Source organism: Geotrypetes seraphini, chromosome 10 (assembly GCF_902459505.1).
Source record: "Geotrypetes seraphini chromosome 10, aGeoSer1.1, whole genome shotgun sequence".
NCBI lineage: Eukaryota > Metazoa > Chordata > Amphibia > Gymnophiona > Dermophiidae > Geotrypetes > Geotrypetes seraphini.
Window position 1 is genome coordinate 18,905,167 of NC_047093.1, and position 15,338 is coordinate 18,920,504.

Genomic DNA, 15,338 nt, shown 5'->3' on the forward strand with positions numbered 1-15,338 from the left:
AATTTGTCCAGTATTTTTAATATTTGATAAATTATTGTTTTTATTTACCTATTTTAATTGTTTCCTATAATCTTTTATAATGTACACCGTCTAGACATGTATTTTGATAGATGGTATATCAAAAATAAAGAAACTTAAATGCACAAGCCTCGGCCAGTTATGATTTTGAAGCGTTTAAGACTTGTGCAGAAGTGGACGGAGCTTGCGGGAATGGGGCAGAGACAGGGACAGAACCCCCCAAATGCGGGGACAGGACGGGAAATTGAGTTCCTGCAGGGATGGGGAAAAATTTGTCCCCATGTCATTCTCTACTTAATATGGTTCTCCAAGGGAAGTGGCAGACAATATTTAGGCAGAAAGGAATACGATAAAAGCCCAGTTGGCTGGGATCTGATGACCAATTTGTACAACCCTCTGCCATGTTCTGTTAAGCACTTGAATCTCCAGGAGACTCTTCTTTGGCTCAAATAAGTGCTCAATTTACATTAGACAATCAAAAATCTTGTCGGACAACCTGCATTTAATTAAAAAAAAAAAAAATTGACTAGATAAAAAGGGCAGAGGGCTCTTCAGCGTACAATGCTTTTATATTTTTCAAATAATTCTGTGGCTTGGTATTTTAATATAACTTTGGTCAGATCTGTTGAGATGCCAGTTTGATTCCACATAGATAAAGGGAGTAAATTCTAGAACTGGATTTTTTTAAACTACTAATATTCTATTTTTCTGAATCCCATTTGTGCTTTCATGAATGTAAAAACTCACCCCCTCTCCTTTACTAATGCCTAGCGTTGGGTTTTAGCGCTAGCAGCGGCGGTAACTGCTCAGACGCTCGTAGAATTCCTGGGAGCAGTTACCGCCACTGCCGGCGCTAAATCCCATGCTAGTTAATAAAGGAGAGGGGGTGAGTTTTTGCAACTCCATCAAAGTGGGATGAATTTACTGGGAAAGATCCCTGATGCACTGCTGATTTCTGAAAAGGAGATTTGGGGGGGGGGGGGGGCACCAGAGTTGTTGTTTTTTTTTCCCCCAGATTTCAAGATGCCTTAGCCATCCAGTCTGAATTTTAGGACATTTACTCTGACTATAGAGCAAATATGAAGACAAACACTAAAATATTTTGGTTACCCTACAGAAATCCAGATTAGAGAATGACACGAGGCCAAATTTTTCCCTGTCCCCGCAGGAACTCAATTTCCCCGTCCCGTCTCCGTGAGCTTTGTTGCTGTCCCTGTCCCGTTCCTGTAATCTCTGCCTTAACCGAACAAGCCTCAAACACTTATGATTATAAAGTGTCTGAGGCTTGTGCAGATGAGGACGGAGCTTAGGCATTGGTGGAATGAGGCAATTATGACATCACAATCTGAGCTCTAGAATGTTGCTACTTAGGATGTTAAAGTGTTTGAGGCTTGTGCAGATGAGGACGGAGCTTAGGCATTGGTGGAATGAGGCATTATGACATCACAATCTGAGCTCTAGAATGTTGCTACTTAGGATGTTAAAGTGTTTGAGGCTTGTGCAGATGAGGACGGAGCTTAGGCATTGGTGGAATGAGGCATTATGACATCACAATCTGAGCTCTAGAATGTTGCTACTTAGGATGTTAAAGTGTTTGAGGCTTGTGCAGATGAGGACGGAGCTTAGGCATTGGTGGAATGAGGCATTATGACATCACAATCTGAGCTCTAGAATGTTGCTACTTAGGATGTTAAAGTGTTTGAGGCTTGTGCAGATGAGGACGGAGCTTAGGCATTGGTGGAATGAGGCATTATGACATCACAATCTGAGCTCTAGAATGTTGCTACTTAGGATGTTAAAGTGTTTGAGGCTTGTGCAGATGAGGACGGAGCTTAGGCATTGGTGGAATGAGGCATTATGACATCACAATCTGAGCTCTAGAATGTTGCTACTTAGGATGTTAAAGTGTTTGAGGCTTGTGCAGATGAGGACGGAGCTTAGGCATTGGTGGAATGAGGCAATTATGACATCACAATCTGAGCTCTAGAATGTTGCTACTTAGGATGTTAAAGTGTTTGAGGCTTGTGCAGATGAGGACGGAGCTTAGGCATTGGTGGAATGAGGCATTATGACATCACAATCTGAGCTCTAGAATGTTGCTACTTAGGATGTTAAAGTGTTTGAGGCTTGTGCAGATGAGGACGGAGCTTAGGCATTGGTGGAATGAGGCATTATGACATCACAATCTGAGCTCTAGAATGTTGCTACTTAGGATGTTAAAGTGTTTGAGGCTTGTGCAGATGAGGACGGAGCTTAGGCATTGGTGGAATGAGGCATTATGACATCACAATCTGAGCTCTAGAATGTTGCTACTTAGGATGTTAAAGTGTTTGAGGCTTGTGCAGATGAGGACGGAGCTTAGGCATTGGTGGAATGAGGCATTATGACATCACAATCTGAGCTCTAGAATGTTGCTACTTAGGATGTTAAAGTGTTTGAGGCTTGTGCAGATGAGGACGGAGCTTAGGCATTGGTGGAATGAGGCATTATGACATCACAATCTGAGCTCTAGAATGTTGCTACTTAGGATGTTAAAGTGTTTGAGGCTTGTGCAGATGAGGACGGAGCTTGCAGGGCTGGGGCAGGGACAGGAAAAGAACTCGCCGGGATGGGATGGGAAAATGAGTTCCTGTGGGGACGAGGAAAAATTTGTCCCCGTGTCATTCTCTAATCCATATCTGAGAAATAAATATCAAATAAAAAATTAATAAAAGAAGTTCTGCATTTGTCAGATAAATTATGCAAACAACACATTTTATACAAAAAGACAAGGCACAGACTTGAAACTCATCAATAGAAATGGAAGGAGAGAGAAAGCAGAGCTGAGAGAAAATGTCAACAACAAGCTCTTCACCTTATTTTCCTGATGGGAAGAATCAGGAAATCCTCCCAGATTAAAACCTCTGAGAAGCGTGCAACAGGAAAGTCTAATTCTATGTGCAGAGTCTTGACAATGCAAAAGAAACAATATACTGTAGGGAGATGGGTAGCAAGGGAGATGTGTAGGGTTGACGTGACGGATGCTGAGGTGGCATCGCCCCTGCTCTGAAGGAGGAGAGTTTGCTCATCACCGAAACTGTTAGTGGGAAAGCCTGGGTGTGCTGTATTCTGTGGCCCGATGCAGGGTGCATGCATCATAGTAGCCAGCTCTGTGGGTCCTCTGGGTGCTTTTGCACCACCAAAAATAAAGAAATTGCTTGGCTGGGTCCGGGGAGGGGTCATTTCCATTGGGTTTAGCACCCCCAATCATTTGGAAAAGTTGTCTCCTATGACATGCACGCCAAGTTCCAGAAGATGCAAGGATTATGGACCGACACTGAGAGGACAGAAGTGGATTGGATAGAGAGAGGGGAGTTAAGGAGAAACAAAATGCTCACCCCCATGGTTTCTGACTGTGTTTTCTGATACAGTGATATTACAATATTTACAATGATTCCAGCAGTGTTTTCTGGTACATAGTAACATAGTAAATGACGGCAGATAAAGACCTGAACGGTCCATCCAGTCTGCCCATAATTAAATGGAATTCAAAACAGAACAGAGGATCCACCATGACCAAGAAGTCAAGAGCACGAGATCAACTAAGTTCTATGGATTTAGAGGAACAAGGTATTTCACACCTAGGGAACACATCACGAAATGTTTTTGACTACTGTTCTGATCTTCCACTGACACAGCAACATGGGGCAAGGGGACTGGAGGATTAAGTGACTTGCCCAGGGTCACAAGGAGCAGCACCAGGATTTGAATCAGAAGCATCATTAAAAAGAGATGGTGAGAGCACAAAAAAACCTCCCAGCAGAGGTGGGTGGACCCAAAATCAGTAATGGAATTCAAAACAGAACAGAGGATCCACTGTGACCTAGGTTCTATGGATTGCTGCAGGAGCCTCACACCTGACCTCTTTTTCTAGGGCATTCTTCCCTGTGAAAAAAGGTTTGCTTATTGTGCCTACAGAAACCTATAACGTAGACTTCACAATGGAAATAAATTACAGATTTAAGGGGAGAGTGTGGTGCAGTGGTTAAAGCTACAGCCTTGGCACCCTGAGGTTGTGGATTCAAACCCATGCTGCTCCTTGTGACCCTGGGCAAGTCACTTAATCCCTCCATTGCCCCAGGTACATTAGAGAAATTGTGAGCCTGCCAGGACAGACAGGGAAAAATGCTTGAGTACCTGAATAAATTAATGTACACCATTCTGAGCACCCCTGGGAGAATAGTTTAGAAAGTTGAATAAATAAATAGTGTGCAAAGTTTCAGCCTCTGATCAGCAGATCAGGTATTGTGATGTCATAATGCCTCATTCCACCAATAAGAGTCAACCTCATCAGTGATGTCACAATGGCTGGATTGTCCTACACTTGGATCACTTTTGCTACGTCTTAATTTCTAGAGTGGTGCAGTGGTTAAAGCTACAGCCTCAGCACCCTGAGGTTGTGGGTTCAAACCCATGCTGCTCCTTGTGACCCTGGGCAAGTCACTTAATCCCCCCATTGCTTCAGGTACATTAGAGAGATTGGGAGCCCAACAGGGAAAAATGCTTGAGTACCTGAATAAATTCATGTAAACCATTCTGAGCTCTCTTGGGGAGAACAATATAGAAAAATAAATAAATATATGTATGAGTTACCATTCAGTGTACTTACTTCTTTCTTCAAAACAGGCTTTATAATCATTTTTGTGGGTAATTATTGTGCCGAATAAACCCATTTTATGATGAAATAATGCTCTTTTTAAATATGTGCTGACTTATGGGGCTCCTTTTACTGAGCCGGCGTTAGTTCTAGCCATGTAGCGCAGGTTTAGCGTGTGCTAAAAATGCTATTGCAGCTTAGTAAAAGGAGCCCAGCTAGAGGCTGCCGTGCGGCAAAAGCCCCAAAGTCCTTTAAATGTCTATTGGCTTCGGGGCCATTAGCGCAGGCTAGCCGTTAGCGCGGCTTTGTAAAAGAATCTGATAGTGTAACTCACCCTGAGAGTATTTTGATAAGGTATGTAATCAAGTTAAAATAAATAAGTATCTTCAAGAAAAGCAACACACGCTCATACTAAGAAAGGTGATGCTAGCAAGAGTCACACATTGTTGAAACGAAACAGATGCATCCATTTCATTGCAGTGGCAGGAAACCTCGGTTAAACGACCTCAGCTAAGATGCTTCCTATGATCACAATGAATGGATGCACCTGCGCCTGATCCTCTCGGTCAACACACGACTGTTATGGTCTTGAGGATTACTAAAGACGCAGCTATTTGTTGATGCCTTTTTTTTTTTTTTTTTTTTTAAATCTGAAAAAACACGATCATATCAGGGTGTATTATCAAAAGCTTCACTGGTTACCGTTTGAGGCTAGAGTGCTATTTAAATTTGGATGCATATATTTTAAAGTTTTATTTGGCTTAGCGCCGGCTTACCTTGTTTCTCGTTTTAGTTTTTTTTATTTCTAAGAAAAATATTCGTAGACCTGGTTGGTTTCATTTTCCTTCAGCAAATGCAGGTCGTTACAAAAAAAATTTTGGATAGGACCTTAGTATTCCAAGCAGGATTAATAAATTCATGTTTGAATCTTCTTGTTTCTCCATTTCTTACCACTATCAATTTCGAAAAGATCTTAAAACTCACTTATTTAAACAATCTAATATACATGACTGATTTTCATATTATCATGTAGTTATAATGTACTTTTAATATTTTTATCTATACTTATTTTAGTTTATATTGTGGGGGAGGGGGGTTACTTAGAATCTTATTATGTGTGATGTTATTATTACATTGTATGCTGAGTACCTATTGTGTAAACCGCTATGAACTGCTGGTTAGGTGATATATAAAAAATAAATTCTTATTATTAATATTATTTTAGGAATTTTTGACAAAGTTGGTGAACTAACCATGATCTTTTTACCTACATTATGGTATCTCTTGAAGATTGTTTTTATGTTTATTTTATTATGTTTTCAACTATTTGTCTGTTTTACTGTGTGTCCATTTTAAATATTATGTATGTAAGCCTTTTAAACCGTTCAGTTTTAAACAGTATATAAATATTTAAAATAAATAAACAATAAATGAAAACCTTGGTTTAGGAGCATAATTTGTTCCAGAAGCATGCTTGTAATCCAAAACACTCATATATCAAAGCAAATTTCCTCATAAGAAATCATGGAAACTCCGACGATTCGTTCTAAAACCCAAAAACTTTAATACAAAATACTATACGTACTCGTATTGCAAGACCTCACTCATTTAGAACAGTCACTACACTCGTGCAGCGTCAGAGCGAGAAGAACCGTCGGTTTAGCTGTGGTCATGTGACGCGTGTATAATGTATGTACTCGTATTGCAAGACCTCATTCGTTTAGAACGGTCACTACACTCCCGCAGCGTCAGAGAGAGAAGAACCATCGGCTCAATTGTGATGTGTGTATACTGTATGTACTTGTATTGCAAGACCTCGCTCGTTTAGAACAGTCACTTCACTCTCGGAGCGTCAGAGAGAGAAGAACCATCGGCTCAGTTGTGATGATGTGACGCGTGTATACTGTATGTGCTCGTATTGCAAGATCTCGCTCATTTAGAACAGTCATTACACTCCCGCAGTGTCAGAGAGAGAAGAACCATTGACTTGGTTGTGATGTGTGTATACTGTATGTACTTGTATTGCAAGACCTCGCTCGTTTAGAACAGTCACTCCACTCTCGGAGCGTCAGAGAGAGAAGAACCATTGGTTTAGCTGTGGTGATGTGACACGTGTATACTGAATGTGCTCGTATTGCAAGACCTTGCTCGATTAGAACAGTCACTACACTCTTGCAGCGTCAAAGAGAGAAGAACCATCGGCTCAGTTGTCATGAATTGCATGCAAATTTATCTTATGCCTATTCATGGTGGGTATCCTGGAAAACTGACTGGCTAGGTGTATCCTGGGTTGAGAACTTTGTCTTAGGCATAAAATTGAAGAAGTCCTTGAAAATAAATGCCACCTACAGACAATTCCTAAATTCTAGGTAGAGTTTCTGATTAGGACCATGGATCACATTCATATTTTTGGCCTAATATTTTTTATTGCAATTTTTCAAAAATATATATCTACTACGAGATACAAGATATGGAATAAATCAAACACCACCACACATATTCAATAGCAATTAACAGTTAAGGTCATTCCATCTAGTTCAGATCAAGAGAAGAAAATAATATAAGAAAACAAGGATAATAAATGCAGCACTAATTTAATTTAAATTTGCCTCAAAAACAAACCAGCCATTTCTCATGAAGGTTCAGAAATCGTTCCAATTGTACTGGATCCCAAAAAACCAAAATCCCTATTTTTAAAATTCAGCAAACATTATCAAGGAAATTTTTAAAAGTATGTACTCCCCAGAGCAACAGCCCTAGATTTCAATGCCAAAAAGACTTTACGTCTGTACCGTTATATAGGCCGCAGAAAATGCCTGATTCAAGTTTTAAAACTGGTAGATAAGCCACCCCGTTGTATTACTCACGGCTTATCTACCAACAACTGGGGCAGCCCATACTGTTTTTTAAAATCATCCTCCCCTTACCTCCCTCGCTGGATGGCAGATGGCTGCCTCCTCGAATCTCACGGCCAGCAGTGCAGGGCAGGAGCAATCTTTTCAATCTCCAGCCCGGCCCCACGCTGCATCCAGCATGGCTTTGCTGTCAGTTCTTGCAGGACTCGCGGGGTCGGACTGGAGATTGAAAGATCGCTCCTGCTCTGTACCACTGGCTGCGAGATTCGAGGAGGCAGCCGTCCGCCGTCCAGCGAGGGAGGTAAGGGGGCGATGATTTTTAAAAAACAGTATAGGTTGCCCAGTTATGCAAGCTGCATCCACTGGACAGGCTTGCAAAATCCATATATAGGCTCTAGCACAAAAAGAAAACGTCTCTATTCTTAAAATATGTTTTCATGATTAAGGATTTATCATTCTTATTCAAACAATCAACCAAAAGGGTGGATCGAGTCTGTATCAAATGCTGAGAATCTTCAAGAAATGAAGTAGGATCAAATTCAGTTGATATTAACCAATCTACACAATTTTAGGCCCAATATATAAGAAAATGGATGGGATTTGCCTTCTCTTGTGCTATTCCTTTACTTGAATTTTCAGACTGTTACGGAAGTTTTCCAAAAGTTCAGTAACACAAAACCCCCCGGCTGGACACAGTTTGTGGCACATGACACAGGCATGACAAGCAGCCAGTAAAAATCTAGAATCCAAAATTCAGCCAATGGGGGGATCAGCCTTTAACTACTGAGCCCTGAGTTATGCCAACAATTTGCCCTTCATCCTTACAAAATAAAGGTATAGAAAATGACACGGGGGACAAATTTTTCCCCGTCCCCGTGGGAGCTCATTTTCCCATTATGTCCCCGCGAGTTCTTTTCTGGTCCCTGCCGGCTCCGCCCTCATCTGCACAAGCCTCAAACACTTTAAAATCATATGTGTTCGAGGCTTGTGCGGTTAAGGCAGAGCTTACAGGAAAGGGACAGGGACAGCGACATAACTCGTGGGGATGGGGTGGGGAAGTTGAGTTCCTGCGGGCTCAGGGACAAATTTGTCCCCGTATATTTCTCTAGTATAAATCTCATAAATTCCCAGCAAACTTACTTAATAGCAATAAAAAATCTACTGATCACCAACTTAATGCAGTTTCTTACCTTTTTTCTCTTCTGGCTTTACACTGTGATTCTCACCATCTTCGTTAAACCCTTGCGCTAAAATTGAACATTGAAGCACAGAATGAGCAACTCAGTCAATTCTCACGGAGGGGAGAGGCACTGAGAGGAAATGCTCCCAGGCTACCCCCAATTCTGGCCATGCCCCTCTTTGGCACCTTCAATTAATATGGCTCTGGTGATCCCTAATGGTGGTAACGTGAGACTCGGCTAGGTGATCATCAGTGCCATTTTGGATGAAAGCGCTGGCAAGGGCAGCAAGGACAGGGGATCTCTCTTGCCTGTACCACTAGAGTCCGGGGATTTTATGAAGACAGGACCAAGGGGATCTTTGGGAAGTGGGGGCCTGGGAAGGGTATAATGCCTAGGAGCGGGTTCTTCTGGTGTGAGAGGGAAAACTTCTGGTTGTGGGAGTATACCACTGGAGAGCACAAGGGGGGTACTTGATTTTTGGGGAGGGGGGGTTGAATAAGAGGATGATTCAGCCTGCGGACAGCGAGAAGCTCTGGACACTACTCATTTATTCAGTAGTGAGCTCCTTTAACATGTGGCCTAGGGACACTGGACCAAGGCTTGGTGACCCGCTGCTCCCAGGCTGAAGTCAGCATCATTCATGAACCACAGGAGTCAGCAAACCTGCAGTACTGAGATACCACTGGCTGCCATTGCTGTGATAAAAGGGCCACTTGATCATTTGTCCCCTAAATGAAGAAAAAAAATGTATTTTTCCCCTACTGCGAAACAAGATCCTGCAAGTAAATGAACTAAGAAAGGTGTCTTACGATAGTGTGATTCAGTTTCATTGTTCTGCCCCGGCAACGGCTTCTCGTTGTGAGAATTTATCACTGTTACAGGTCTAGAATGAAAACAAACACAGAAATGCTCAAATGCTGATGTTTAAATTAATTGGCAGAAGCAGCACCGCCCTTCAAATGGGGGGAATTCTGTACAGGTTGACTATTAGGTGTCTCAAGTATGGGTGCTGAGCATAAGTTCTGTAATCAGGGTTACCAGACTTCCAGATTTCACCTTTTCGAGGACTGTCCGGGGGTCCGGACGGCTTTTAAAACCCGGCATTTTGTCTAGGTTTTGAAAAGCTTCCTCGAAATCGCGTCGGACACATGTGCCGATGCCCTCCTGCCCAACGAGAGCGGGGGGGGGGGGGCTTGGGTGGAATTGGGGGTGGGGATGGCTGGAACCGGGAGGGCGGGTCTAGAGGTCCGGATTGTGTATGGCTTTGATTTATGTTTTCATAGATCCATATGGACCCCTGATGCAGGTTTTTAACGAAACACAGCTCATGTCGGGGCCCTGTTCTACTTTTATACCTTTGATAGACTTTAATACATTTATTTACACTCTTGATCACTGGGGTTATCTCTGCTTGTTTGTTTTTTTTCCTCACCTTTCTCTGACCACCATTTACTGAATTTGGTTCAATGCGACTTAAATGTAACTGTTAGCATGCATTATTCAGTTTAGTACATAGGTCTCACATTTAGCATCAGAGCTATAAGTGTTCAGCAGTTTGTTGTTTAAAAAGATCCTTACCTAGACATTTCCATGGTCATTTGCTTGGCTAGAAGGAGCAAAGTAAAACACACTGGGTTAGACCAGTTTCTACATCAATTCACAAGAACAGCACGTCAAATATTTTCACGGAATACCTTCTTCTGTGATATTTTGTGATTCTTCCTTTAGAACATTGGTCCCCAACCCTGTCCTGGAGGACCACCAGGTCAGTTGGGTTTTCAGGACAGCCCTAATGAATATGCATGGGTCACATTTGCATGCCTGGCACCTCCCTTATATGCAGATTTCTCCCATGCATATTTATTAGGGCTATCTTGAAAACCCGACTGGCCTGGTGGTCCTCCAGAACAGGGTTGGGGACCACTGTTCTAAAGGAAGAATCACAAAATATTTAATAAAGTATGGAATCCATTGGCTTTATTTGCTGCTTCACATTAATGGTTTATGTATTTTTCCCTAAGTTTTTCCTTACACATCTGGGGGTGGGGGTAGGGGGGGTAAGAGATGGAGAAGTAATTGAAAATTGATATTAATTCTTCGTATCAATGTAATAAAGTTGTCTTCTATTATTAATAATTGATAGAAGAATAGATAGGTAAAGTTATGTTCTATGTACTAATTGTATAAAATGGTGTAATCTCTGTAATATTTTTCTGTATTCAATCAAATGTATTACACTGTTGTAGTTTTTAAAATAATAAAATTAAAAAACAAAACAAAACCCAACTGGCCTAGTGGTCAGGGTTGGAGACCACTGCTTTATAACAATTCTTTCAGAAAAAGAAAAAAAGGTATTCCTAATGTTTGAGCTGCATCTGTCCATTTGTCTGTCCTGTCCTCTTTTGAGCCCCTTGCTGTGAGAAAACGGCCAGATAGATTTTGCAGAAATTTTTGAGGGGTGATGTGCAGGGCAGCGGATTATCACCCAACCAATGGCAAGTCGATTCTATCAGCTGTTGCCACATTTTCAGGGGACTTTACTGGTGGCGGATTTCTTCTGACGGGCAACAGTGGTTTAGGGCAGATGCTGCCTGAATGCCTGACTCCTGTCACTCGTAGCATTAACGCCACACTAATGCCATGCTAGGCTAAAGATATGTCACCTCTGCTGAGGAAACTACATTGGCTTCCGTTTCAATTGAGAGTTCAATTCAAATGGGCCTGTATCGTTTTTAAAATTTTACGTGGATTCCTCTGATGCCTTTATCTCTAAACACCATGAGATTGTCGGGCATGAGAACAACTCGTATGAATAAAGATCTCTCTTCCATCACTGAGAGGAATCAAATTCATTAGTAAAATTTCACGCTCCTTTCCATACTTAACTAACTGCGATATGGAATGGACGACCTCCTCAAATTAGATCGTGTTTATCTCTTCAGATCTTTCGCAAAACCTTAAAAAACCACTGTGTTTCATTGCTTTTTAGGTTATAGCTCCAACGAATGTTAATGGATCTTTCTTTGTGATCTAATTATGTACCGGTAATCCAAATCGAGCTCCTATTTTTAGGAGATGATTCGGTATGTAAGACTAAGAATTAGATTAGATATGTGTGTTGGCATGGTGAGAAGAGACAGGTGGAGGTATCGAGGGGGAGCTGAACAGCAGAGACAGCGAACAGAATGAGGACCAGATGCATGGGCAAGTCTGTCATAATAATAATGGCAGTATTTATAGTACACTTGTACTGTAAGTTCACAGTGGAAGACAATATCCATTTCCAGGATTTGCAACAATTGACAATTACATAACACGCGGAACAATCAGTACAGCCATGTGATGGGACAGCAGGGCAGAGGACACAGTGAGTGCAGAATGTGGGTATGTGGACTGCGAGGAAGAGGAGGAGGCGGAGACGCAGAGGTTGCAATTTCATGAGTAGATCAAGTACCTTCTTTTTTTCTAAACTGAACTAATGATTTTGCATGAGACATATTTGCATGCCTGTCTCCTCTATTATATGCAAAGATCTCATGCATATTTATTAGGGACTTCCTGAAAACCTGACTGCCTGGGGGTCTCCCAGGACAAGGCTGAAAACCACTGGCCTAAGAGACTGCTGGCCATATAAAACCCGACATGGCATTGACTATCCAGGATTAACGCCCCTGAGGGATTAAGAAAATGTTCACCATCATCATCATCTGCATATCAACCCCCCAGGTATAAGCCTCTCTCAAACACCCCCCTCCTCCCGTCTCCCTCCTACAGGGCATCTAGAGAAGAAATGAGACAAAGAGCTGAGAAAAAATCCTGGTACCCTTTCTCTTCTTCTGAAAATACCACCAGATCGCTGTTGCAAGGATAGCAGCGGCAATTAACACAACGAAAACAACAATGACAGCCTTCTTCCAGGAAGCAAGGACCACTGCAAATTAAGAGAAAAAAAAATGACTATTCAGAGTCTCCCACGAACAAATATAGGCTTTCTTTGCCACACCCCAAATGTCTTCACCATCTTGAGCTTTTGCAAAATATGTCTACAGTGTTTCTCCATGAATAAGCAGGATACAATCAGCCACATGGCTCCCTTCTGACATCACGTCCTGTCCCATGACCAGAAAGTGACGTCAGAAGGGAGCCAAGGTCTGCGCAAGCAGCACGTGGAAGAACATTTTTCAGTGAGTTGATGTGCTGCAGCGCCTAGACCTCTTCACACTTGGCTAGCAATGCTATTTTATAACATCCTTTATCATTGGACCCCTGAGGAAGGTGTTTTACTGAAACACGGCCCGTGTTGGGTTCGTTCAATACAAATGTGGATAGTGTTTTAAGCTTTCTCTAAAGAAATAAAACAAAGATTTTGAACATTGTTTGTTTCCACATTTTTGGTTTTTTTTTGGGTGAACATTTAAAGAGGTAGAAGGGGGGGGAAGGAGAGGAGGAGAGAAGCTTCCATCCCCCCTGCCCCTCCTTACGCCACTGCCTATAGAGGTGCTTACATGCTTCCTTGTCATCCATAATCGGTCGGCACATGCGCAAGTGCTAAGCGCTATTCTAAAAACAGTGCACAAAATCGCTTAGCATGCAACTACCAGGGGGGCATATCTGTGGGTAGAGTATGAGCGTGTCATGGGCATGCAATGTCACCAGGCTACAGGTGCAACTTGCAAAATACCATCAGGTGCTCGTGTTGCACAATGCACTTAGGCTGGTTCACGTACATCAGCACATTTGGTGTACCAATGGGACTTTGCACTAATAAGAAACTTCTGAAGACCTATTTGTTTAATTTAGCATTCGGACAAGATATCACGCAGGATGCTCACATTTACTGAAGTACAAGGAGACGATCAAGGATTGACTTACAAAAAAACAGTACACTTCTCCTTCCGTATTCGCGGTTTCAGAACTCGCGGTTTCAATTATTCGCGTTTTTTAGCTTGATGGCTTCCCCCCCCCCCAATTACGTCAGCTTGCATAGAGAAATCGCTGATTCCAAGCGTTTACAGAGAAAATCGCCGATTCCCGGCACTTCCTTCATCATGTTTTGCCTCTCCTTCAGGAACAGGCCAGATCTCCCCACCATGTTATTTGCAGTTTCACCATATTCACAATGGTTTTTAATAGAAAACAGCAAATAACATATGAAAAAGTTAATCCCCTATCACAGCGAATACAAAGGGAGACATGTAATATAAAATTGTACCCAATGATTGTGCAGGTTTTAGATCGATCTGTTTCTATATATTAAGGTTCTTTCCTATGCTGTATTTTATTGTAAACCGCTATGAATAGTGGTATAATTCTCCATCCATATTCGCGGGGGATGCAGGTGGACCATAAACATAGAAACATAGAAAGATGACAGCAGATAAGGGCTATAGCCCTTCAAGTCTGCCCACACCATTTACCCACCCTCTTAAGTCTACTGACCCCCTAAAGTACAATTGTAATTATACTGTCACTCTACTGACCCGCTCATTCAAGTCCTAGTGACCCTATCCCTTGGCATGACCTCGTAGGGATCCCACATAGGTATCCCATTTGTTCTTGAAGTCTGGGATGCTGCGTGCCTCGACCACCTGTACTGGAAGCTTGTTCCAATGCTCAATCACTCTCTCCGTGAAGAAGTACTTCCTGGCGTCTCCACGAAACTTCCCTCCCTTGAGTTTGAGCAGATGTCCTCTTGTGGTCGAGGGTCCCTTGAGAAGAAAGATATCATCTTCCACCTCGACCCGTCCCGTGATGTACTTAAATGTCTCAATCATGTCTCCCCTCTCCCTACGCTTTTCGAGAGTGTAGAGCTGCAATTTGCTCAGTCTTTCTTCGTACGGGAGACCCTTTAGCCCCGAGACCAACCTGGTGGCCATCCGCTGAACCGATTCAATTCTGAGCACATCCTTACGGTAATGTGGCCTCCAGAATTGCACACAGTATTCCAGATGAGGTCTCACCATGGCTCTGTACAATGGCATCATGACTTCAGGTTTCCTGTTGACGAAGCTTCTCTTGATTCAACCTATCATCTGCCGTGCTTTAGATGAAGCCTTCTCCACTTGAGTGGCTGCTTTCATGTCAGCACTGATGATTACTCCTAAGTCTCGTTCTTCCGTAGTCCTGGTTAAAGTTTCTCCATTCAGGGTGTAGGTTCTGCAAGGATTTCCGTTAACGAGATGCATGACCTTACATTTCTTGGCGTTGAAGCCCAGCTGCCAGATCAAGGACCATCTTTCTAAAGTACGCAGGTCTTGCTCCATAGCATCCTGTAGATTATAGCCGTTTACTATATTGCATAGTTTGGCGTCATCAGCGAATAAGGTTACCTTGCCTTGAAGCCCTTGAGTCAGATCCCCAATGAATATGTTGAAGAGGAGTGGGCCCAGGACTGAACCCTGTGGCACTCCGCTAGTCACCTCCGACATTTTAGAGAAGGTACCATTAACCACCACCCTCTGAAGTCTGCTACTAAGCCAATCTTTAACCCATGCAGTTAGAGTCTCTCCTAATCCCATCAATTTCATCTTGTTCAGCAGCCTGCGGTGTGGGACGCTGTCAAACGCTTTGCTGAAGTCCAGGTACACGACGTCCAAGGACTCTCTTGAGTCCAGTATTCTTGTTACCCAGTCAAAGAAGCTGATTAGA

The 15,338-nt window shown here is 42.5% G+C and overlaps 1 protein-coding gene across 1 annotated transcript in view; it reads right to left on the reverse strand.

Annotated features, from left to right (window-relative positions):
• The window catches only part of LOC117367897 (platelet endothelial cell adhesion molecule-like), a 130,229-nt gene that overhangs the window by 11,696 nt on the left and 103,195 nt on the right, over positions 1-15,338 (reverse strand). The window contains exons 11-14 of the mRNA XM_033960975.1: positions 12,514-12,621; positions 10,269-10,296; positions 9,500-9,573; positions 8,700-8,756 (exon numbers count right to left, since the gene is read on the reverse strand). Of these exons, the coding sequence (XP_033816866.1) occupies positions 8,700-8,756; positions 9,500-9,573; positions 10,269-10,296; positions 12,514-12,621 (267 nt within the window). The remainder of the gene's footprint in view (positions 1-8,699; positions 8,757-9,499; positions 9,574-10,268; positions 10,297-12,513; positions 12,622-15,338) is intronic.